The sequence below is a fragment of the Entelurus aequoreus genome, linkage group LG01 (assembly GCF_033978785.1).
Source record: "Entelurus aequoreus isolate RoL-2023_Sb linkage group LG01, RoL_Eaeq_v1.1, whole genome shotgun sequence".
NCBI classification, from domain to species: domain Eukaryota; kingdom Metazoa; phylum Chordata; class Actinopteri; order Syngnathiformes; family Syngnathidae; genus Entelurus; species Entelurus aequoreus.
The window spans coordinates 78,539,031-78,565,398 of NC_084731.1; the positions used below are offsets into that span (position 1 = coordinate 78,539,031).

The 26,368-nt window shown below is 39.1% G+C and overlaps 1 protein-coding gene across 9 annotated transcripts in view; it reads right to left on the reverse strand.

The window, feature by feature from the left end:
- Positions 1 to 26,368, reverse strand: part of LOC133657618 (R3H domain-containing protein 1-like) — a 101,957-nt gene that overhangs the window by 30,246 nt on the left and 45,343 nt on the right. For 7 of the 9 annotated variants that reach the window (XR_009827308.1, XM_062059160.1, XM_062059170.1 and 4 more), the window contains 15 exons: positions 20,824 to 20,947; positions 20,316 to 20,394; positions 20,090 to 20,149; positions 16,048 to 16,188; positions 15,740 to 15,848; positions 15,453 to 15,548; positions 15,159 to 15,187; positions 14,903 to 14,956; positions 12,135 to 12,367; positions 6,156 to 6,407; positions 5,816 to 5,979; positions 5,565 to 5,657; positions 3,568 to 3,918; positions 3,359 to 3,485; positions 323 to 480 (listed from right to left, as the gene is read on the reverse strand). Coding sequence is in view for 8 of the 9 variants with exons in the window: in XM_062059160.1 (XP_061915144.1) it covers positions 323 to 480; positions 3,359 to 3,485; positions 3,568 to 3,918; positions 5,565 to 5,657; positions 5,816 to 5,979; positions 6,156 to 6,407; positions 12,135 to 12,367; positions 14,903 to 14,956; positions 15,159 to 15,187; positions 15,453 to 15,548; positions 15,740 to 15,848; positions 16,048 to 16,188; positions 20,090 to 20,149; positions 20,316 to 20,394; positions 20,824 to 20,947 (2,070 nt within the window). In the remaining variant the exon portion in view is untranslated. The remainder of the gene's footprint in view (positions 1 to 322; positions 481 to 3,358; positions 3,486 to 3,567; positions 3,919 to 5,564; positions 5,658 to 5,815; positions 5,980 to 6,155; positions 6,408 to 12,134; positions 12,368 to 14,902; positions 14,957 to 15,158; positions 15,188 to 15,452; positions 15,549 to 15,739; positions 15,849 to 16,047; positions 16,189 to 20,089; positions 20,150 to 20,315; positions 20,395 to 20,823; positions 20,948 to 26,368) is intronic. The other 2 variants (XM_062059194.1, XM_062059202.1) reach the window with 2 other exon arrangements.

Below are 26,368 nucleotides of genomic sequence, written 5' to 3' on the forward strand. Positions count from 1 at the left end.
TACCGACAAATGGGGCCAATTATTTTTAATGAATTTTTATTTTGTACTTGCCCTAATCCTTTTGTATGTGTTTTTCACTTTTCTCAATTTTTCTTTAAAAGCCTAACCAGTGACGAGGATTGCAAATTAGCCTGTGGCTAGAAGTCTAATGCAGTTTGACATCGCTTACCTGTGGGTAGCAATGTTTAATTGTACGGTCCCTGTCAAATAAATAAATTTGAAAAAATCCGGGGACAACATTATTGCGAACATTTTCTGTTGAAACGCAAACCATGTGAAAAGCGGGGCGTACAAAAAACGAGGTACAAGCGTATTTGTATACCTGATACGACTGCACTGGGGAGTACTGCACCATCATCCCTTGCATCTGACTGCCAATATTGCTTTGCTGGGCAGCAGTGATGGTGAAGTTGGGTGTTGGCTGCACACCCACTACGGTCTGGTAACTGGACACAGGGCTCGACATCACAGGCTGGTGCACTGACAAACAAAATAAGTCAAGTGAGAATGGGGCAGCAAAGTCAAAAATAGTGTCTCGAAATGCTGGTTTTCGCTGCTTAATAAAAAAAATAAAATTGCGGCGCATCAATAGTAGAACAACATAGGCGGCCACGGTGCACGGCGAGTTGAGCACTTGGAGTAAATGAGAAAGTCGATATATTTGATTTAGCCTGCAGTGGCCTGAAACAGCAACCTGAGTGACCGAATGGAAGTGGGGGGGAAAAAAACCATCAATTTCTTATTAGTGCCCAAAACACTAGCTGTCCATTTTCGGCAAGAAATGGTGGCGATCGCTCCTTGCCAGAGGAAAGAGGAGGGAGGTGGGGGGAAGGAGTGCCTAAATGTCAAGGTGACAAGGCGAGACATTTGAAAATACAGTCCCCCGTGACACACGTGACGTGCTCCCAGCAACAAAGGAGAGGACATCCTTTTGTGAAGGTGTCTTTGCAGCCTGCCACCCTGGGAGAAAAGCACAATGAAACAATGAAAGCGCGCCGCGAGGAGCCAAGAAGCGGCTATTTTTATCCGCCCATGTCTCCCACTTTCCCGTACAAACCGAGCATGAAATGACCGCCGCGCTAAAACGCGGCAGATTTATTCCATTTCAGCGGGCAGCAGATGATTGTGCTCCTTCAGACGCAGATAATGGCCTACTCTCTCCTTGACGTTTTTTTGAGGGATGCCGGTTTGCATCTGAGGGATTAAATTAATTGAGGTTACGATTGATTTCTCCTTTCCTTTTGTGCGCGCACATCCAACCATCAGCGCCATGACCTGCAGGGGAAGACCGAGGGGCTGAAAAAGAGACCGGTTCACTGTGAGATTCATAGAAGCCTCTCAGACAGCGTCCCGGCCCCGCATCCCGCCTCTCATCATTCATCAGCGCTCAAACTGGAAATCTCATGCCGTATGAATCTAATCATGCCTTTTTAATCACTAGGAAGAAAGATGATGCAATTTTATTTCACTGAAAAATTAATGTCCTTGGCTTCTGTAGGGCATTTATTTGTCAGCTGTTGACCAAACGACCACGAATGAAGATACAATGTAGAAAATGTGTATAAGTGAGTGGGATTGAGCAAAAGCTCTTACAAGAAGAAAGCTAAAAAGAGAAAATACTGAATCCCCAAGTCGCCGATCCAACAGAGACTTCTAAGCTACAAAAAAAAAAAAAAAAACAGGAAAGGAAGTTAGTGGAAATCGTTTGTGCCGTTAGAAACGAGCCAGAGCCCGTGGATGTTGTTTTTTTCCTCGTCAAAGAACATTCAAGAACAACTAAAAAGCTGAAAACTAGAAGGGAAAACAAAGTCTACTCTCCTGACAGCATGACGCCTGAACATTGAAGAAAACTACAGTTGTTTACATTTACTTGTGGTGAGACACCGACTCATTTGGAGTCAGATTTACTTGTGCGCCCCCTTCAGGTGGGGCATAGTGCCATCTGCCTCACCTCATGACTTTACCATGCAGTTTGATCAGCAACAATAATGATTAGGGGTGTCCCAATACAACTTTTTGACTTCTGATACCAACACTGGAACTTTGAATATTGGCTGATACTGATATTGATGCAATACAATGTCAGCAGAAATCATACGTACTTTTATTTTGTACTTTCCAATGTTAAAAAAAAGGCTTGATTAAGAGAAATTAGTCAAAGGTAAACAATGACGTGTGAAAAACACTAACCTATTTATTAATAACCCTCTGCTGTGTACTTTTAAGTTAGAGTTGAGTGGTAACACTAGTGGACACAATTTATTAAGTTAAGCTTGTGACGCAGTAAGTTGAATTATGCAGACATGGTTGTTACTGGATACTAGCGCTGGAGACTTTGTATGTGTACATAATATGCTACTATAATTATTTGGCACTTGTTTATATTGACAAATGTGCTGTTTTAGACTGCAATATTAAGGGCCCTTATGTACAGTACAAGGCCAAAAGTTTAGACACACTTTCTTCTCATGCAATGCGTTTTCTTTATTTTCATGACTATTTACATTGTAGATTGTCACTGAAGGCATCAACACTATGAATGAACACATGTGGAGTTATGTACTTAACAAAAAAAGGAGAAATAACTGAAAACATGTTTTATATTCTAGTTTCAACAAAATAGCCAACCTTTGTTCTGATTACTGCTTTGCACAATATTGGCATTCTCTTGATGAGCTTCAAGCACACCTGTGAAGTGAAAACCATTTCAGGTGACTACCTCTTGAAGCTCATCGAGAGAATGCCAAGAGTGTTTTTTAGTTATTTCACCTTTTTTTGTTAAGTACATAACTCCACATGTTCATTCATAGTTTTGATGCCTTCAGTGACAATCTACAATGTAAATAGTCATGAAAATAAAGAAAATGCATTGAATGAGAAGGTGTCCAAACTTTTGGCCTGTACTGTATGTCTAGCTTGCGTGCTTAGCTGTTCTGTAGCTGCTAGCCCCTAGTAGCCATTAGCCTGTAAATGACTAAAATAGAAGAAAATACTTATTGAAGGATATTTAGATGTTAACTGTCTGCAGGATTGCTCATATCGGATCATTTTCGCTGATATCCAATATCACAATCGGATTGGGACACCCCTAATATTGATGTCACACTTACATTAGTTCTGTAATTTTTACTTAATGACTGGAATCATACAGAAAATACACACACAGAACATTGCATTTGTTTATGTCATAATTGGTTTTTCCATTCCTTTACTGGTTGCTTTATTTCAGAACATGCAGACCTTCACAGTGTCTTTTTTTATTCAAACAAAATGTTAGGTGTGTTTTGTCAACTGAACAATAATGTGTTGTTTACAGAATCAATGTGTTAGTCATACAACACAAGTGCGTGAGCCCTACCTTGCTGTGGTGGCAGGTTTTGGCTGTGAGGGCCATTGTAGGCCAGATGGTTTACAGGCGGACGGTAGTTCTGCTGTTGGTTGGAGCACTGAGGGTGGTGGGTGGAAGAGCAGTAGCACGTGGGCATCTGTGAGATGCACAAACCCCACATTAAAATGAAAGGCTTATGAATAAAAATAAAAAAAATCACTTTGAATTGACCGAGGTACCTGCTGAACAGGTTGGTGGATGTAGGTGTGCTGCTGGAGCACACTGGTGTGTTGCTGGTTCAGACTGGATGCGGGGAAAGCAGCATGACCGGGCATGCTGCTGGCATATGCTTGGCTAAGACCAGGAAGTGGGACATGCTGGCCTTGGAGCATCCCTGGGTGGCCCCCCGAGGGCCCTGCGACCATGTAGTTGGCAACCTGCTGTGAGGGCGCTCCCTGCAGTAGCAGCGGGGCGTGGGGGTGGTGGTACACAGCTGCATAGTGGCGGGCATCAACGGCTGGCGCGCCACTACTGCTGGACGACTGCTGCGCCAGGGTCATATGACTAAATTGGGCGTTGAGGGAGTCAGGCTGGAAAAGAGATGGGACTTAACGCTGCTGTGCACATTCACGGTAATGAACAGGTGTTATAAAGACAAAAAAGTAATTAAATCCAGCATGCTTATAACATGGATCAACACTGTGTTACCACTTGGTTATCTAATGTCAAGCTTATATTGGTATATAGCTGAGATAGGCTCCAGCACCCCCCGCAACCCCAAAAGGGACAAGCGGTAGAAAATGGATGGATGGATTTTAAGATAAAAATGCAGAATTTAAATATGATCTGGGTGAAAAAAAGATAAGTGGAGCCAAAAGTTAACTATTAAGGGTGTTCGGCGGTTTGCATCTAAAATCTCCGATATAACAGACAAAAAGTTGGTATTTTCTTGTGATAGTGAAATAATTTACGAAATGTAAACATGGTGGGCTATAGGCTATTAGGAGCTAGCAGCTACGCGACAGCTCAGCACACAAGCTAGTTATGCGTACTGTAATAAGTAGAAGTGGGGGAAATCGATTTTTAGATGCATCGCAATTTGGACATGGACGATTTTGGAATTGATTAGTAAACGTCAATTTATTTATGGTAAATAAAGTAATGCAGACAGTTCTAAAATTTGGCTGACTGCAGCGAGCCACCTCACCGAGACATCCGACCAGCTCCTTTATTATAAGACATTTATGTTCCAGTTTTTAACACATTTTCATTAATTTGACAAATGTATTTAACGGTTTCTTTTTCCAAATGAATTGGGTTTTTTAAGTTGCAAGTTATAAACACTTATTTAGTGAAATGAAATGTAAAACTGCATCCATATACATAAATTAAAGATGCATCAATAATCGATTTTTAATCGAATCGTCGGTCCAGAATCTTAATCGAGTCGTGAGGTACCAGAAGATTCCCACCTCTAGTAAGTGTCTATACGTGTCCTTTATTGAACAATATTGCAGTCTAAAACAGCACATTGGTCAATATAAACAAGCATCAAATAATTGTAGTTGCATATTGCTTCCACATGCAAAGTCTTCAAGGCAGAAGCGCATCGGAAAGTATCCAGTAACAAACGTGTCTGCATTTTCAACTTACTGCGTAAAATTAATGAACTATAGTGGCCACTGGGTGTCGTCAAAAAAAAAAAATTACCGCTCCACTTCAACTTAAAGATAGTATAAGCCCAATAATAAATAGGTTAGTAATTTTTCTCGGTTTGAGTAATTTCAGTGGATCAAACCTTTTCCATCGTATCGGGTCAATATTGGGTTGGCTTATTCGCAGGGCTCAAATATTGGCATCGTAACGGAATTGAAGAACTTGAATCAGGACACTCCTACTATTATCCGTATCACTATTGCATGCCAACTCTGGTCATTTCTGACATGTTTTTCAGTCATGGATTATTCATAACTAACATCTGGTGATTAATTAAATATTCACAGGCATAATTAGCCACAGTGGCAACAGAGTTCACTAAAACCAGGTCATAAATGAGGCCAGACCCTGCTGGATTTATTTTTCACCAAAATACATGACATTAATTAAACTATCCCTGCAAAAAAAGTCCAATAGCGAAAAACTCACAAAAGTGTATTTTAGCTGATACGGTAAGATAAAACAGGATTGATTTTTATTCAGCAGAGATGATGAATAAATTGGAAACTGAATTATGTACCACAGTGTACTGTTGGTTTGGACAGACGGGCAGGAACTGAGGAGGAGGAAGATGGTAGGAGACCGTCGGGTTATGGACAGGTTCAGAGGATGGCTGAAATGGACGACAAGTTGGTTCAGAAGGCAAGACCTAATTAAGACGGTTTTAATGAGTGAGCCAAAAGCTCAGACTCCAACATTTTTTTGGGGTTAGAAAAAGTACAAATAAGCGCGGCCATCTTGGTTCAAACAAAAACTGGTGCACCCGCTGACCTGAGAGTGAAGGTGATTAGGTGGCTGCTGCTGGCTTGCAACCGAGGTTAGCTGATGTGCCGCCACCGCCGCCTTCCCTTGATGTGGGCCCCTACCAGCAGGGGGTGCCACACTGGCCATATTATAAGCGATGCCACTGCCGCTTGGATGAATGAAAGGCTTGCCTGTTGAAAGAAAAATAAAGAGTCACAATGTAAACACACTTATGTATCATCGCTATTGAGGTAACTGCAAATTAAAAGGTCTGAAAGGCATTTTTTTTATTAGCAATGCTTACCAAAATAAGCTCGTGCTTAACCACTATGTCGGTAACAAAGATTAAACGGGCGGAGATAGGTACCTGTGTGTGGATTGACCAGAACGCTGCCAGGTGGTATCCCTGAGGCCTCCAATGACAACACATAATAATTTGTGGCGTCAGCAGAGGGCGGGGCGCTCCTGATCATGTTAGGGTTGTGTGCCGAGCCTTTAGTATCCGCAGTCGGGTGCACTAAGGGCATTTTGGGCCGCAAAGAGGCTGGCACCGTGAAAGGCCGGTGGGGACGAGACAGCGAACTGCATGAAGAACCGACGCTACTGCAAGATTCTGATCCTGGAGTGACAAAAGAAGACAAGAAAAAAATAATGAAATGGCACTTTAATGTTTTTTTTCTAAGCAGCGGCACAAGATGAGAATTGGCTTCATGCTTCTCACTGTCTCTAATCGACAGAGGTGCTGAGAGTAGATGGTGATAATTAAGCAGCGGAACAAATTCACAGTCTAATAACACAGCTTTTTTTTAAATTCGAGGCTCTTGGGGAAATGTTGACGGAGGTGTTGGTAGCTCGGCGCAATCTGTGGTTGATTTGTCCCTGTATAATTATAAAATAGAAAAGCCATAGCTATTTTAGGCTAAATCAACTTGGAACTTGGGTTAGGATGAAAAGGTTTGCAATTCTTTACGTGTTACATACGTGACACTAGGGGTGTACAAAAATGATCGATTCACATCCGAATCGCAATTCTTATCCATCCTGATTCTAAATTGATTCCCATTTTACAAAAATGTATTCAAATGTTTTTTTTTACAAGAATACATTTTTAAAAATATGCTTTTAAGTCATGTCCATGCAACCAGATTGGAGCTTTTCTAACCTGTAGCCTATTTTGAAAAAGTTTCATCATAATTATTATACCAAATAATACATTGCAAAAATCGTTTAAATTGAGAATCCCCCCAGGAATCACAATCGTATCGGATCGTTAGGTGCCCAAAGATTTACACCCCTACGTGGTACGCACATTAGAATTGTGTGTTAGCTAATGATTGCATTTTGGCTAGTGACGTTACATACAGTATCATTGTTTGTATAGTCCGGGGGTCGGCAACCGCTGGCTCTAGAGCTGCATGCAGCTCTTTCGCGCCGCCCTAGTGGCTCCCTGGAGATTTTTCAAAAAGGTATTAAAATGAAAAAAGATGGGGGGGAAACATATTTTGTTTTAATATTGTTTCTGTAGGAGGACAAACATGACACATACCTTCCTAATTGTTAGGAATCCCACTGTTTATATTAAACATGCATCACTGATGTGAGTATTTGGCGAGCGCCGCTTTGTCCTACTAATTTCGGCAGTCTTTTAACTCACCGTAGTTTGTTTACATCAACTTTCACCAACGCTGCCCCAGAAAGTTTTATGCCACTCCTTTGTCTCATTTTGGCCACCAAACGTTTTATGCTGTGCGTGAATGCACAAAGGTGAGCTTTGTTGACGTTATTGACTTGTTGATCTATCTAGCTAATCGGGCATATTTGGTCAGCGCATGACTGCAAGCTAATCGATGCCAACATGCTATTTAGGCTAGCTGTATGTACATATTGCATCACTATGCCTCGTTTGTAGGTATTTTTGAGCTCATTTACTTTCCTTTACTTACGTCCTCTGTGTATTTAATTTATACTTGCATGTCTCATGACCAGTGTTGGGAATAACGCGTTACAAAGTTACTGTAACGCCGTTAGTTTCGGCGGTAACTACCGTAATAATCTAACGCGTTTTTTTTATATTCAGTAACTCAGTTACCGTTACTACATGATGCGTTACTGCGTTATTTTACGTTACTTTTTATGTAGTATTGGCTTGAAACAGAAGATCTGAGTGTGTTTTGTGGCAGCACTACAGTGTCGTTCTTCTGAATCTCTTGTGTCACACGGAGGAGCCGCCGCGCTGGGTGTTTGTCTGAGTGTGGGAAGGAGGGAGGGGAGGGGTGCGCGCAGCAGCATTCGTGAGGGAGGGGCGGAGACAGAGAGAGCGAGAGAGTTGTTAACACGCATGCGTCGCCAGGCTCAGCTTTTTACCGATAGATTTATCAGATTTAATTTTTTATTATCTATAGCAGGGGTGTCAAAAGTGTGCCCCGGAGGCCATTTGCAGCCCACAGCTAATGTTTTAAAGGCCCACAGCACTTTCTAAAAATACTATTAAAATAAACAACAACATAACAAAAGTGAAATAAAAAAGCTTAAAGGTGAAATGTAATTTAGAAAATGTTGCAATGTTGACTAATAAAACAAAGCTGTTTTTTTTTTTTTTCAAACTCATTGCTCAAAACATAATATTGAATCAAAATCAATGTTATTATGAATTATAGTACACACACTCTGTCAATTCTCTTATATACTCTTTTTTTCTAGACTTCTAGAGTGTTTGATTATCACATCGCTCTAAATGTATAAAAAATAAAATTCACAAACATAAAGAGGGATCCTAGTGGGCCAGGCCAATATTTCCTTATCTCTCAACTAAAACTGGGGAAATATGTAGAGTGTTCTGGGCTTCAGACATGATTTTATTTCAGAATTCCTTGAGAGAAAAAACGCCTGGTTAGGCTTTGGTATGTAAAAATAAAGTTAAAGTACGTATTTCGTTTACAGCTATGTTATTATGCTGTTTGTTACTTATGTATGTTATGTTGCATCTATTTAAAATAGTTTTGTCAATTTGTTCTGGCCTGAAATAAGTTGGCCCTTTGAAACATATCTTTGTCTTTGTGTGTTGTATGTAGACCACATTGCTTAGCAGAGTCAGTGATGCAAATGCATGTCAAGTTGATCAACACATTGTATTATTCTCCAGTGCAATAACAGTACTGAAATGAAGGCTAAAAGGGCATTAATGGGAGCTTTTAAAAAAGAAGTAACTAAATAGTTACTTTTCACAGTAACGCATTACTTTTTGGTGTAAGTAACTCAGTTAGTAACTGAGTTACTTTTGAAATAAAGTAACTAGTAACTGTAACTAGTTACTGGTTTTCAGTAACAAACCCAACACTGCTCATGACACAGTATCTGTATGTAATATTGGCTGCATTTCTGATAGTTGTTTCTGCGCCATATTGTTCCAGACCACAGCAAACTGCAAAGATTGGAATAAATCCATTAGAAGAAGACAGCCTGCCGTTTCCTTTAACTTGGACACACATCAATTTCACTGTTTCACCATGTTGTAAAAAATGTGTAGAATAAATATTACATTTAAACATTTCTGTCAACGAAGCGACAGTCATTTTGATAGTAGGCTAATGACAAATCATGTGCTGCCTTTGTTATAACACTTACACAAGGCTTTTAATTTTTTGCGGCTCCAGACAGATTTGTTTTGGGAATTTTTAGTCTAATGTGGCTCTTCCAACATTTTGGTTTGCCGACCGCTGGTCTAGTCTATAGCACAGGTGTCAAAATCAAGGCCTACGTCTGGCCCGCCACATCAATGTTATGTGGCCAGCTAAAGGCTGGAAATACAGTAGTACCCCAACTTACAAGCTTAATTTGCTTTGTAATGGAGCTTCTAACTCAAAACACTTGTATCTGAAATCACTGTCTCCCATTGAAATGTATTTAATTGGTGCTTGATTTCTAGCTATGAGCTAATGATGGTGAGAAAAATTGGATGTTTTGGTCAGATCTTACAGGATTCACTGTGACTAATTGGAACTACAATTTTTGCATGCAACTTAAATAATAGTCAGCCGAGACAACTCTTATCTCAAAACATTCTTAAGTTGAGTGACTACAGTAATGTGCTTCAATAAAGTATATCATGTTTCTTACTCAATGTATTAATTTCCATTTTGACAGAAGATAATGTATGTACAGCATGAATTTGCATATATTTTTAACTAAAATATCTGATAATGCAACAAATATTTTACAATATACTGTATTGCCGTTTTTTGTAAAAAAAACAAAAAAAACTGCAATATCTGCTTGTCCCGTTGATAAATGATTTCAAAGTAAGCGAACCATCAATTTGTACATAATAAAAAAATCCAATACTCAACTGCATAGGCAATTGTGCAATAATATCCTGAGGTGATTTACATTTATATATTTATTCACTGCCCTCTGAAGGCAGCCATAACTGCTATGTGGCCCTTAATGAAAACAAGTTTGACAACCCTGACAAAAACATGACTGGAAATTGTTCGTTGCTTTTCTCGCACCGTTTGTGTATGTGCACGCGCTCCTTGCCTGTTGACGAGACATCGGTGAGTTACAAGCATGAGTGGCAAACAATTTCCTCAGGCCGACGAGCAACTTTTATTCGACGTAATTTGTGATTGTGAAAAATATAGACAGATAAACAGATTTTAAAATATGTTTTGTTTAACAGCTAATGGTAACATACATTTTTGTTATAATTTTTTTTACCATGAGCAGGCCTTGTTAAGTATTTTTCTTTAAAATGCTATTTATGAATATATATTTTTTTCCATTTTTAATTCCCATGTGTCATTTATGTCAGTGTGTCTTAACCATAGGGCTGGGCCCATTGTTGGTCCGCGAGCGCCCCATAGAGAGCTGCTAAAATATATTATTTAGTTGCAATACACTTTTCCACCACTTGTGGCAGAAATTACAATTTCAAACAGGCAGGCAATCTTAAGTGTAAAAATGATGTCTAAAGTGGTGGAGCTGTATTTTCATTTGCAATTTAATTTTTTTGACATTTTAGTTAAAAACATTCATTAATTTATATTATTTTTTACTACAACATAACTATGTAAATAAAATTTTCATCAGTTATTTACAGGTATGAGTCCCTTCTTATGCAATATATTTGGTTGGTACTATTTTTTAATCAAAAATCAAGAGTAACATTACTAATTCAGTGTTAAAATTTGAGTGGGCCCACTGATCTCGAAATTAAACCCGGTTAAAACAGTTGAAATGCAGGTTGTTTGAGCCTTTTGTATGCTTGTTGGTTGTTGTATCTCTCTGGCACCATTCGGGAATGCCACTGTCTTTGGTTTTATGTTAATAACTACCCGTGTGTTTTTTTTAAATTCCAATTTATTTAATTATTATTAGTTTTTTTTGTTACTTGTTCAAATCAAGTCAAACTATTTATATAGCACTTCTCATACACAGGCAGGTGGCAAAGAAAGTGCTGTACATGTGTGTGTGTGTATATGTGCTGTCCGCCTGATTACAAAGGTGTGTCCGGAATGGGGCAAAAAAAGAAAAGTATTTGATGTTTTTGACTGTTCCTGGTAATTATATGGCTAAAACCTCCATAAATAGTAGTAGGAAAAGTTGGGTCCCGAGCTAAAAAAAAAAAAAAAAGGTTTAGAACACCTGATTTATGCAACCTCCATGCAAAAGGGGATTATTTACGAGGCATCAATGATCCTCCTGGCCTTACAATAAGGAAAAGGTTCATAAATTTCTCTTTTTAGATTTCATCTCCATCTTTTATGAGCACCTATTTTTAAACGGAGGTGGCGTGCTTACTGTATTGCTGCATGGGAAGGTTATTTGAGGGCACTGGAAGGGAGGGAGGAAGGGAGGGAGGAAGGGGGCAAGACGTTTGACTTTGACTCTCCAAAACACAAAATGCTGTCTTGTGGGGGAAAATGAAACAAGAATGACATAATGGTGAAAATGGCTCATCCTGAGAACAAAGTGAGAGTAAAGGGCAAACGCTCTCTTGCAGTTTAGACCCTCCCAGGGATTGTTAAGTATCCACTGCTCGCCTTTAACGGTATTTCAGTGTTTTCTATAAACTATTCAGCTTTGACAGTTTTCTAATAAAACAGGAGGCCAAAAGACTTTAGTGATAAAATCAGCTCAACTGTGGTAATAACGAGTGCATGCTTCCAGTATAAGAGGCTAATAATAATTGTCCCTGGTGTACCTGAAGGCTTTTCTACTAAGTGAGTTTTTTTCTCCCACTCAAACAAACAGGTTTATCGTGAAGATTGAGTCATCTGAAATTCGCTGCTTTCTCTCATTTGTTTGGTTTATTGTTTAACACGAGCAAGCGCATCTTTTTTCTTGCCTGTTTTGGAAAGCCTCCCAGTGCTCTTGCTGCTGGCGCTGCTGTCCCCTCGCGCCAGAATGCGGGATATGCCGCTGAAGCTGCTGGCCTTGGTGATGGCAGGTCGCGGGGCCAGGCGGTTGGAGCTGTCCGAGCTGTCAGTGCTGCTCCACGGTCGGGGCTCGCTCTGTCGCGGCAGCGTGTCCGTCTCGGAGCTGCTTTGCCAGCTGGCAGCCGAACGGCCGGCCCGTGACCTGGTCAGGGTAAAAGTCACAGTGTCAGACGCCGTCGAGCGTCCTGTGCTCACATTTGGTTTTTAGGAAGTTTGAAATCTCTTCGGCTTGTATGAAGATAATGTTCGAATGTAGTGATTAATATCTACACATCGTCTAAATTTAACGAGAGCTTATTATGCAGAACCAACTTTTCTTACATATTGGTACCTGCTGTTGTGTAAATCCCAAAAATGAAATATTTATAAAACAATCTTGCCTTCCTTCATACTTCCGGGAAACGAGCCGTTTGGACACACCTTCTCATTCAATGAGTTTTCTTTATTTTCATGACTATTTACATTGTAGATTGTCACTGAAGGCATCAAAAGTTTGAATGAACACATGGAGTTATGTACCTAACAAGGTGAAATAACTGAAAACGCGTTTTATATTATAATTTTTTCAAAATAGCCACCCTTTGCTCTGATTACTTTTTTGCACACTGTAGGCATTCTCTCGATGAGCTTCAAGAGGTAGTCAACTGAAAGGGTTTTCACTTCACAGGTGTCATAGTTTTGATGCCTTCAGTGAGAATCTACAATGTAAATAGTCATGAAAATAAAGAAAACGCATTGAAATGAGGTGTGTCCAAACTTTTGGCCTATACTGTATGTATGTCTCTCCCCGCCATCTTTGCTGTAGTTTTTAGCACTTCCATAGCGAAGTTTAAATTAATAAAAAGTAGCGTAATAATTTGTGGAGCCACATAAATAAGACCGCCCACTAAACAGTGCATTCTGGAGAGACGGTCAGAAAGCGGCTTGAAAACAGTCTGTAAAACCATCTATGACATGTTTTGACCAAAGAAACACCAATACATGTTATGTAGACCAGTGGTCCCCAACCTTTTTGTAGCTGCGGGTGTATTTAAAAAAAAAATGTTTTTTTTTTTTACATAAATAAATACAATCATGTGTGCTTACGGACTGTATCCCTGCAGACTGTATTGATCTATATTGGTATATAATGTATATATTGTGTTTTTTATGTTGATTTCATAAAAAAAAAAAAATTAAACTTTTTTTTTTTTAATTTCTTGTGCGGGCCGGTACCAATCGGTCCCGGCCACGGCCCGGTGGTTGGGGACCACTGATGTAGACCACAAGGAAGTGTTTTTAATGCAGAAAAAAAGTCATATGACCCTTTTAAGTCACTAAAGTTATGACAAATGGGGACTCATATGTGCATTTTCTGATCCAATGCTCCACAGTGTTACCCATAAAAAGAAAATAAAAACATTTTCTCACGATTTTTTAAGATGAGGCCCCAAATTTTTTTGTAGCCGCAACAATTGTTTTACAATTGCGAAAAATAAAAATGGACAAGAATAATTTGCAGACAAATTTAAAAACGGGTAATAAATGTGACTGTGGACTCGGACGGCAAGTCATGCAATATTTACACAGAAGCATATCCAATACATAAGATGGAGACCAGTATTTCTTAACTATTGTTGGGCCGCCAAAATATATCCGTTTTTCAGCTGTGGTCCGTATGGGCCGCAGCGGTACTCACTTGTAGTACACTTCCACCACTTGTGGCAGTAATGACAATATCAGACAAACCGAAAAAGTTAAAGTCAAAAGTCAAAGATAAGTTTCTCCAACGCAAAAAATATGACTATATTAGTAGAGCTGTATTTTCATTTGCACTTTAATTTTATTGACAGCTTATTAAGAAACATACATATTATTCATTTAGTTTATTTTAGCACTACATAACTGTCAGTTATTTGAGTCCCTTCATATGCAGTGTATTTTGTTGATACTTATTTTTCAAATTAGCCTGACCTAAGTGTAAGGTTTATAAAATAATACTATTTGTGATTAACACATGGTTTTATATCATTTGATAAGGTTGCAAATTGTAAGTATGTTAGGTACAATTATTGAATACGATAAAAATCAAGAGTAAGATTACTAATTCAGTGTTAATATTTGACTGAAAAGTTAGGCTCTGAGGTCCAAAAGGTTCAGAACCCCTGATCGAGTGAAGTATATTTATATAGCGCTTTTCTCTAGTGACTCAAAGCGCTTATACATAGTGAAACCCAATATCTAAATTACAATTAAACCAGTGTGGGTGGCACTGGGAGCAGGTGGGTAAAGTGTCTTGCCCAAAGACACAACGGCAGTGACTAGGATGGCGGAAGCGGGGATCGAACCTGGAACCCTCAAGTTGTTGGCACGGCCACTCTACCAACCGAGCTATACCGCCCCGAGACCACAAAGAAGTGTTAAATGTAGATTTAAATCATCATTGTTCTCTTTTAAGGTTTTAAGCTATATAAATAACTAATACTTCATTATTATATTTTAGCTTTATCCATCAAAGGAGAGGCTAAAGTATATGTTATAATTTTTTAATTGGCCATGATTAAGTCCATGCAGACTGATTCACATGAGCAAGCCTGCACTAAAAATCCTATTAAAACAGAAGCATTTCTGAACAGCGATACCAAATCCTTAGATCAATTTGGTCTCTGAAAGGCACAGAGCGACGTGCAGACCTCACCTGAACATTTGCCGCCTGTGCTGGGTGCGCATACATGCGTCTTCATCCTGAGAGCTGCGGGGGAGGAGGGTGGTAGGAGGCATTAGAGGCAGAACACTGACAACACCAACTGCTGAAAATGACAATTAAGCCTACTAAAAACAAAATGGACACCTTCAGGAGTGTAGCGCTGACATAGTAAATGAGTGAACAACTAGGAGTGATTCTGTCAAGACTCAATGAGCGAAAGAAAGTGTTTGTGTTCTTTACAACTTACCTTCTATCCAGGATGAAGTGATCATCACCCTGTCGAAGAGAAGCTTGTTAGTCGTAAAAGTGTAACAGGAACTAAAACATGTTTTTAATTGACTAATAAACTCATAATATCCAGAGTCACTGATTGCAGGTCATTAAAAATATAAAAACGCGTAACTCCGTATCGGAGCGGTGCCATCAATAAATTCTAGCCGTGTAATTGGCGGTAAAAATCGGGGCTAAATTTGCACAATAGATAACAGATTTGTGCAGCATGGCGCCCCTCCCCCACCCCGCCCACACAAGCAGCGCTCACATCATGTGCAAATATCCTTTCTCTGGCTCGTTGGTACTCCTCCTCCCTCTCCTCCATCGATTTGCTTTTCTTGTCTGCTTTCAAACGCATCCGAATCTGGCAAGGACACGGCACACACACCCACACTCACACCCACACCCACACCCACACACACACACACACATACACAAACACACACACATTTCTTTTTAGCAGCTATACTGGGGACGCCAGATTGTCCCACTCGTACTGACATGTCAGAAATGAAAGTGACAGCTTGGTGGCGGCGGCGGGGTGGGGACACCTACCGTGCTGTCGTCGCGATCAAAGCTGGAGTTGTCTCGTTTGAGAATGTAGCGTTTCTGGAAATCGTCCGCCCTGTCATCCTTGATGTGTTCGGAGAATTTCTGATCGGGTCTGTCGGTGGGGGGATTTTCAACAGTTAAGGAGGCGAGCTTCATTTCAGACGGGTACTGACAGCAACATATGCTAATCAACACCGGGGTAAAGGAAGCCAAACATGTGCGGAGTTTATCGCAATAAATCCACCACACATTGGGGATCATTTAAAAAAAAAAAAAAATCATACATGATATTCTGGAGGAGAGACGCTTACATTCTTGTGCTGGTGGTTTTGTTGATGACAACAGACTTTCCGGTCAGGTCCACGTTGTGGTCCATCCCGAAGTAGGCGGCCACGCGGTGCAACAGCATCCTATGATAGGACGTCATAGGTGGGAATATTCTTTTTTGGGTTCTAAATGGAGACACGGGTCGTCGGTCAAGTGTGGGAATGAGCAGTTTACACCAAACACACATCTGCACGACGACAGCTAAGACTGAAAGTCTCCATCCAAAACTCCTGATTATGCAGAATAGAGTATGTTGCATCAGGAAATGAAAAGATCCTTTGTTGTTGGAGCGCTTGGAAACTCGAGTCAATGTTTCGGCTGCTGCCAAACACTTTAATTTGGTCTAGAGAGGTAATTAGCTGCGTTCGATTTTTTTCAAGGGCCGCTCACAGAAAAACTGAAGAATGCAGAATAACCTATGCAATGTCCAAAATAATAACTTTAATTTGTGGTGTTTATGGTATATTATGGTATGATATCTGTCCAATACAAGCAAAAAAGAATCGGATTATATCAGTTTATATCTAACATCTCTGATAAAAGCTACGATACAAGCAGTCCCGTTTACTTGTGCAAAGGTGGACAGTCAGTTAACATCTAAATGTCCTCCAAAAAGCACACAAGTTCAGTCTTTTTTTAAAAATGTTTTAGTCAAGTCATTTACAAAAGGTAAATATTGTAAGTTACTATGAACTAGCGGCTAAAAAACAGCTAAGCGCACAATAGCACACAGGCCAGGCATACACAATACGGGTCCTAAGTTGAACAATATTACTGTCTGACACAGCAAATTTGTCAATATGAACAAGCATCCAAAAATATAATTGTATGTAGAGATGATGTTCGAAACTGGTTCTCCCGGTTGTTTGATAAGAAAAGAACCGATTCCATGGACTCAAATCCCTTTTTGAGAACTGGTTCCCGTTATCGAGGCCACTATAGTAAAGAAAAAGAGTTGGTTCTTTATTAGAATCCCTGGGAACGAATCCCCTCCCACAGGAAATGCCCTGTGGCACGTCCCAGGACATGACGTAGCTCAGTCATTAGGCGGCAGATACAGAAGCAGCAACAACAATGGACCGAAAAAAACGCCTCAAGGCATGGCTTCATTTTACAGAAAAATACGACGAGGAAACGGCTATCTGCAAATATTGCCAGGCTTCGCTCTCATGTAAGGGTGAAGTACAACAAGCATGATGAAACATGTTCAGGCCGTACATAACCTGAACGTTAGAGAAAGGTGTCGTGGAGAAGCAGCGACAGAGATGACGAAACCCGCCCCTCTTCCTCTGCTTCAACCTGCAGCGCCAATTCCAGTGATACTGCTGGTGAGTAACTAACGTTAACTGTTGCCGGTTAATTTCCATATCTGCTCACTCGTAGCCTTTAGGCTAAAATAACGTTACCTCTTATGTCAACCAGGACTGCAGTAATGTTAGCTAGACTAACGTTACCTAAGCATAGTCAGTGGCTAACGTTAACCTTAGCCTTTTTGTATGTGTCTGATAACGTTAACGGTATCTTGTAGCCTACACCAGTGGTCCCCAACCTTTTTGTAGCTGCGGACCGGTCAACGCTTGAAAATTTGTCCCACGGACCGGGGGGGGGATGGTATTTTTTTTATTGTCATAAAGAAATACAATCATGTGTGCTTACGGACTGTATCCTTGCAGACTGTATTGATCTATATTGATATATAATGTATATATTGTGTTTATGTTGATTTAATAAAAAATAAAAAATAAAAATAAAATAATAATTTCTTGTGCGGCCCGGTACCAATTGGGGTTGGGGACCACTGGCCTACACCACTCCAGAGTTTGCAGGTCTGTCTAATAAACTAGTGCTTTCTTTCTTTCTTTAGTTTATTTCGTACATAAACACAGCATAACACATCACAGTTTCATATCATTTCACTTTACATCATGTCCGAAATAGAGTAGGAAGAAGTAAAGCTTATTTAATCCTACCCCTTTCCCACTTCAGAGCGTTTACAAATATATACATCATTTACTGACCTTTTTTATAATAAAATAACATCTGTGAATTAGTATATACAACAGTTTTGTAATATGTAATTAATTAATTCAGTCATTATTAATATACTGAGATGAAGAATATCTTGTTTTCAATAAGGTTGAAAGTATTTCTCATAATTCTTCTTTGTACTTTGTAAGCACTATTAATTTGAACAACCTCTTAAAGTGGATCATATCAGTACAATGTTTAACTTCATTACTTAATCCATTCCATCATTTAATTCCACATACTAATGCTAAAGACATAATAACAGACACCCCAGTCGTCACATTCAGCTAATTTCCCCCCTAATTCTATGCTGTGTCTGTCCCTCATTTTCCCTCCAGGACAAGGACGTGCAGTCATTCCTGGAGGAGGCCACACTGATGCACCCCAGAAGGATGTTCGAATAGCAGCAGAAGTGCACTTTTTGGAGAGCTGTATTATTTTCAGTTGTGTGCCCAAGGGACTGATTTTATTTAACACTATTTATTGTTTATACACCTATAGTGATCACAGAGACAGGTTGTTTTTGTGTTACTGTATATATTTGTTTTTCTGAAAAATCCCACTTAATATACTTTGGGTAACAACAGTCAATATTTATTTTTTTAGGGAGGCAACAACAGTCAATATTTATTTATTTATTTATTTTCTTATAAAATAAAAGTGAGCTTTTGTTAAACCAAATATTGTGTGTTTTTTTCCATTTACAACAACCTATCTGGATTCGATAAGAGAATCGATAAGGAATCGGTTTGACAAGAGGATTCGATAATGGGCTCGAACTCCATAATTTCTTATCAAACATCATCCCTAATAGTATGTTACATGTTTTCGATAGTATCCAGTAACAAACGTGTCTGCATCATTCATCTTACAGTACATTTAGCTTAATTGAATTAATTATTGTGGCCACGAGGTGTGGCCAAAAATTATTAATGCTCCACTTAAACTTACACAACATAATAATAAACAGGTTAAGGTTTTTTAATACCTACCATTGTTCTGACTAATTTCACAATATCAAGCCTTTTCCCGCATTCCACTCTATAAAATAATGAATATGTATGACTACGGCTGAGATTGTATCAGATCGGTATCGGCAAATACCCAATTCTCCAATACTGGTAACGTATCAGAAGTGAAAACATATCGGGACACCACTAATTTTACAACTAATATTAATAACTTTTATTATGACAAAAAAATAATTTGCATTCCGTATTCCGACAAGTCGGTACTCTTTGACAGCCGTTTAGGCCCCCTGGAAATGGCAAGGACGACACGAAAAGACACTTGGTACTCCCACTCCGTTTCTTTATGAGGATTATGAGTCACTCTTCATCTAAATGGGAATATATGAACATCCCAGCAGTCGGTATCCTAATGACAGCAGACATTGTACAGTAAGTGAGAGTTTATTATGTTTGTTGGCTCTCATGAAGTCTGCAGTGAGTAATCAGTGATGAAGGGAAAAAAAATCAAACGTCATGATGCGTTTTTAAAATGAATGCGCCGCATAAATAGAATGATCAAAATATTAAATGTTATCTCATAAATGTGCCCGTTACTACATTACATATATCATGTATATAAACCCTAATGGAAGTGTTTGGGTGTTTTTAAGGTCTTTATAGGTGGAATTGCACGGTTTCCATTGGCTTCATTGTAAGAGAACTTTTGATCGCATTTATTTAATATTTAGAATGCATTAAAAAATAAAACATTCGTCATCATGTCTTTCATAGTGGTTGTGAACAATAGGCAAAATTCCCAAAAAAGTGCAGTTCCCCTTCAACACAAGCTGGACATTTTTATGTTTTTCTTTTTTATCTGTTTTTAAAGGTGTTTTATATTTAAAATGTTCTGTACTTATTGTGATTTTGATTATTATTTTTTATCTTTCCGTTTTATTCTGTACAGCACTTTTGGGCAATAATCTGTTTGAAAGTTGTGCTATTTGTAATTGAATCTACTTTGAAATACAGAAGAAGTGAAACTTACTCGTTGTTGCCGATGAAGTCCAAGATGTCTTGTTCAAGCTTGAGCAGCATAATTCGGTCCCTAAGCAAATAATACAAAGTAAGCTTTTGTTCCAGACGTGTGACCTTTTTATAAAAGTGAGCTTAGCAATTTTGTTAGCCTGCGGCAATGGGGACATTGTCTCCTCAATGCTAACATTTATATCTTAACCCTGTTTTCACCTATCATGTGAGTGAGGCACCCTTACCTGGGGTTGCTCTTTAATGTGTTGACTAAAAACTCATGGAGATCTATGCCAGTGGAGTCGGTGTAGTCCTGACTGGAATCTAAGAGAAAAACAAAATGATGTTGTCTTTAAAAGGATCTTTTTTAATTGTTCCAATAAGATGAGCTCAAGGGTACAAAGGAAAAAACATTCTCAGATGCCAAGCAATATGGTGGCGGCCACCAAGTGTCCCCCCCCCCGCCCCCCACTTCCCCCAGTAAACATCTGGGACACATAATTGGGACCTTGCCTCATCAGTGGTGTTCCTCCACAAAAGGGAGGAAACTCCTGCCTGTGGGAATCTGTTTAATTGCTTCACACCTTGAGCCTTCTGCAATTAACTGAATCACGGCAATTATCTACCCATTATAAGATTATATCGAAAAATAAGATGGGCTTTTGGCCAAACAGGAGGGCACCGTGGCCTAGAAATAAAAAACGCACACAAACTTTGCTCAGACGATTGCATTGGCTTTTCATATTTTCTCACCTCTGGACAACCCTTTTCTCTGGTTTTTGTCAGCTTTGTTTGCCTTGTCGAAGCAAACTTCTTTCTCAGCCTGTTCCTGTGTAGCTCCATCTTCCTTTTCCAACACTCCAAGAAGGCATTCATCCTTTAAAGTGAACAAGGAAACAGATGGATTAAAGACAAAGGAACTAAGAAAAAACAGTTCTTTATCTACGTCAATCCATCAATATCAACATCCTTTATTTAACCAGGTAAAAACTCATTGAGATTAAAATCTATTTTCCAAGAGTGACCTGGCCAAGAGGGCAGCAAAACAAAGTTACAGAAGTGCATATTAGAACAACAAAAACGGCAGCAGTCACACGCCCCAATTAAAAAACAACTACTTGCATATACAGTACAGGCCAAAAGTTTGGACACACCTTCTCATTGAATGTGTTTTCTTTATTTTCATGAGTACCGTAATTTCCGGACTATAAGCCGCTACTTTTTCCCCTCGTTCTGGTCCCTGCGGCTTATACAAGGGTGCGGCTTATTTACGGCCTGTTCTTCTCCGACACAGACGAAGAGGATTTCGGTGGTTTTAGTACGCAGGAGGAAGACGATGACACAATGATTAAAGACTGACTTTTCATATACCGGTAGGCTGGTTATTTAGATAACGTACAGGCGAGCACTTTGTATTACTTTGCACCGTTGTATTATTTGTACTCTGCACGAATCCTGTTCGCCATGTCAAAGATGTGAAAGTTTGATTGAATGATTGAAAGATTTATTGTTAATAAATGGGACGCTTTGCATTCCCAAACAGTCATCTCTGTCCCGACAATCCCCTCGGGAACCCCTATATACTATGGTAATTACACATCAAAACCCTGCGGCTTATAGTCGGGTGCGGCTTATATATGGAGCAATCTGTATTTTCCCCTAAATTTAGCTGGTGCGGCTTATAGTCAGGTGCGGTTTATAGTCCGGAAATTACGGTATTTACATTGTAGATTGTCACTGAAGGCATCAAAACTATGAATGAACACATGTGGAGTTATGTACTTAACAAAAAAAGTGGAAATAACTGAAAACATGTTTTATATTCTAGTTTCTTCAAAATAGCACACTATTGGCGTTCTCTCGATGAGCTTCAAGAGGTAGTCACCTGAAATGGTTTTCACTTCACAAGTGTAATTGAAGCTCATCGAGAGAATGCCAAGAGTGTGCAAAGCAGTAATCAGAGCAAAGGGTGGCTATTTTGAAGAAACTAGAATACAAAACATGTATTCAGTTATTTCACCTTTTTTGTTAAGTACATAACTCCACATGTGTTCATTCATAATTTTGATGCCTTTATGAAAATAAAGAAAACACATTGAATGAGGAGAAGGTGTGTCCAAACTTTTGGCCTGCACTGTATTAACATAAAAACACGTGATATCTCAAAACAACTTCAGTAAAACAACTTAAAACAAGGACAATGCCCAATAGGAACAGTTTCTCAATCCTTTAAAATGGCCTGAAATTCTCACAAAGTGATCAGCTCAAGTAACCTCAGATCCTTTTGTAAGCTGTTCCATGACCATGGAGCAGCATATCTGAAAGCTTTTTTCCCCAAGATTTGTGTTGGCTTTAGGACACATCTTCGATTTAGCCATTGATTCGCCAAGCAGACCACACAAAATCGTGTTAGAGCTTGCTGTCACTTTGGACGCAGGGTCAAAGTCAAACATGGAGAGATGATCAGTAATAACACTTTTGAAAGGTAAATGATGCTTTCAAATGGGAGCCGCAGTTCAAGGTTAATTTAAGACTGGCAATGCACAAAACAGGCAACTATTAGACATTAAAAGCCTCATGGTTTATCACCCAAACCTGTCTCCTTGATAGTAATGATGTGCCTGTATCCTTGAATCCGCCATCATGATGGCAATTAATCTTCCAGATTAGCCTGTTTTTATTAAACCATCTGAATAAAACATGAATTCCCTTCCCAAATTAAACAACGCAGCACATTTCCTTACTTAAAATTCAAGCAGTAATCCCTCTCTGTGTTGTAGCTGTAAAAGTTCAAAAAACAAATGCTGCAATGTGACTGCAAGCCTGCGGTGGGTGTTGCTTTTAGTGAGACCGAACAAAAAGTGGCCGTAGTTAACGCAAACACTGCTCTTTATCGCCACAGACCCATACAGTTGAATAATAGCTATTAGTGCACGATAAATATCGTACAAATAATTAATCAGACCGATTTGAGGAATTATGTTATACAAATAAATCAGATAACATTAAAAAATAGCTCAGTTAACCGATTTTTAAACTAAAATGTTCCAGAGAGGCAAGATTACCTGTATTGTGCAGTAGGGGGGTTGGGGTGAACAAATCAAGCGCTCCTTTTCTCCTACCTTGTAGGAAGTTGTTAGCATCCCGAGCTCTTTGTAAACAAACATGGCATCGATCGTGTGGGACTTCTTCACGGTTTCATAAGATTATTTTAAAGCGACCTATGATGAATTTCGTATTTTCTGAATTAAAAATATTGTTGCAAAGTCGGATACTCGTGTTCCTTTTTTTGTATCTATGTATTTTTTTCCTTCGGATACTCGTGTTAAACAACGAAAAAGCGTCAAATCATAAGGTTAATGCATTATGAAGTGAACTTGCACAGTTTTGGGTGCCTCTGTTTGCAGGGTTTTGCAAATCACAGCGAGGTGGACGTACTTATTTGGACATTAAGTAAAGCTCTCAACCAGAGGGGGAGGAGCCTCTGCTTCAGGCTATGGAGAAAAAAAGGTAGGACACAGTATAATATTCATCTAATTTTGGCATGTGCATACAACATGCAGTGACGTAAATGCTGCTCGTAGCAGCTTTTTTTATGCACACTCTGCATCAATCAAAGAGTGTGCAGGTGGACTTAATGTTTTTACCGGGTGAATCTATATAAGGTTTCGGAAGTTCATTTTCGACTGGGTCTGGAACAGTGTACATTCTAAAAAGATAAATGGTGACACTTTTGGAGAGGGTGGGGCGCGGTTTCCTTTGTAATTTGGGAACACCTCCAAAACCTCAAAAAATAGGTTTTAAATGTGACCGTGGAGGAAAAATTTACACCAAAGCATATCTAATACATATCATCTAGACCACAAGGAAGTGTATTAAAATCATCATAGGTCCCCTTTAAGTGCTATTTGCACCTAATGTTCCACAAACGTTCCGTAAAGAGAGAGAAAAAAAAGGCGCTTCAACACATCAAACCTTATCAAACGGCAGCATTGCTACAACAGTGTTTTGCAAGCCAGTCCCAAAATCATTTCCGCAGCGTTTGAAAATTGATTTAAGTTTAACAGATGACCAGAGGGCTAAATTGATCTGTGATTTCATTAAGAAGTGATGGCGCTGGACGACCAGCCCTTTACCAATGTTAGGACAAATCTACACATACACTTCGTCAAAATCAACTTTGTTTGACTCTTTTTCCACAAACTATACTTAAAACTAAATTTAAAAATAAATGGGTATACGTTATCGGTCATGAGAAGCTCTAGGTCACAAGTGTCAAACTCAAGGCCCGGAGGCCAGATGTGGCCTGACATTTAATGTGGCTCGCCAAAGGCTGGAAATAATCTGCGTCAATAAAATACTTTCTGGCTAAATGTATTTGTTCTTTTAATTTTGACTGGAAAAAAGACTGCATATTAGAAGTGGGACTCTTTGGGCAATGTAAATCCGATTCTTGGGGATGACAATTCGATTCAGAATCGATTCTCGATTCGACACGATTCTTGCAATACAGTATATTATTTGGTATATAATTTATAATAAAATCTTTTGAAAACAGGTTTTAAGTTGGCTGTTGACATATGATTTATATGCGCAGTGTTGGCTTAAAAGACGTATTTTTAAAATGTTATTTCCAAAAATCCCTAAATGTTAATATAATTCAAGAAAACGGAGGGAACTTAACTCCAGCACAGTCCCAGCTTTGCAATACTTTGTATTAATTAATAATAATAACAAGAATTACAAAAAGAATTATATCAACAATAGTTGTTTAATATTTTTATTCTGAAAATGTATATTTTTTAAAAAGATAATTTGAATTTTTTTATTATAAAAATCGATTTTTGAAAATTAAAAATCGATTTAGAATCGGAATTAATAAATTATTTTGATTAGAATCGAATGTGAATCAATTTTTTGTGCACTCCTACTGCGTTGTATCTTCTGAACTAGCATGCAACAAGATATTCCAAGCATTTTTTGGGGGTTATCAAAAATAAATACATGCGTGTCAATTAAAATTTGGATATGAACAAAAGTTAACCTTCAATCTGCTGGTAAAAAACATAATCAAACACAAATGCCTATGCAAATTCTGTAACGAGACTAATTTACATTTATATTCATTAATATATACTGTTACAATTAGCCACAACTTCAATGTGACCCTCCCTAAAAATTAGTTTAATATATATTTTTTGTGTGCATCCCTACTTTTTAGGCAACTTTACATGAAAGTACATGAGAGGGTTACCAGTGCACCAACAGCGCAAGATGTGTATGCTTGTGTGAACTAATGAACGAGTGTGTGAGGAGGGTAACCTCGGGGTGGGAGAGCAGTCCAAAACCAATAAAAGTGTCCCGAGAGGGACCCCTGCAACATCTGCACAGCCAGATAATGAGATGCAATGTTTGTTTAATTCGAAGGGGCTGAGAATATTTGTCAAATACAATATGCTAATGAGAGCTCCTATCAGCGAATTGCCTTGAGTGGGATTCGGAGGAAAAAGTAAATAGGAGTCGAGGGTACCGCGTGAGCGACAGCAAGTTCCTATTCGTGCCCATCAAAATAATAACCGGGGAAAAAAAATTATTCTGGCAAGAAACGGCGACGGTTGTCGCTTAATGCCACCCTCGGTTGATGTGCATCTGTTGAGAGCTGCCTCATTTGTTTCCTGACACCCATTTACCTCAAGATAAAGCGGGGAAAACAGCAGGAAAGTGATGGACTTCTGAATGTGTAATGAACATGCTGTCAGTCTGAAACAAAAACTACAGCATGTATTCAGAGACTATTGGCCGTTGATTGGAATTGACAGGCAGGCATACAAAGTAAGGGCAGATGTTTTCAGGACGTCGAGACAATTTGGACAGTCTATGGATCTATACAGCTCTTTGTTACCGCTAACAGTTTGACAGCGAGGGAGTGACAGTGATGTCTGGTACAGAACAATGGCAAATTTACAAATAACGAGCTGCGGTCTGGCAATGCCTGAGAGGACTCATTTTTCTTTGCTGCACTGGTGCGAGCGACCTTTGATACTCGTGTTGGTCGACATACGGTGCTTCAAAGTTTGACTTTTTAAACATTTAAAACACTGATTTACCTTGTGCTTTATTTGTGAATAGACACACACTCAGGGCAAATGCCCTCCACTGATTTTTGGAGATAGTCCCAAATATGCTGGAATTTTGTCATTTGTTAGAAATTAGGAACAATATAATATAATATAACAAAATCGCTCTCCTGTTTAGTGTCCCATCCCTCCACAAACAGTGGGAATCTGACAAGTATGTT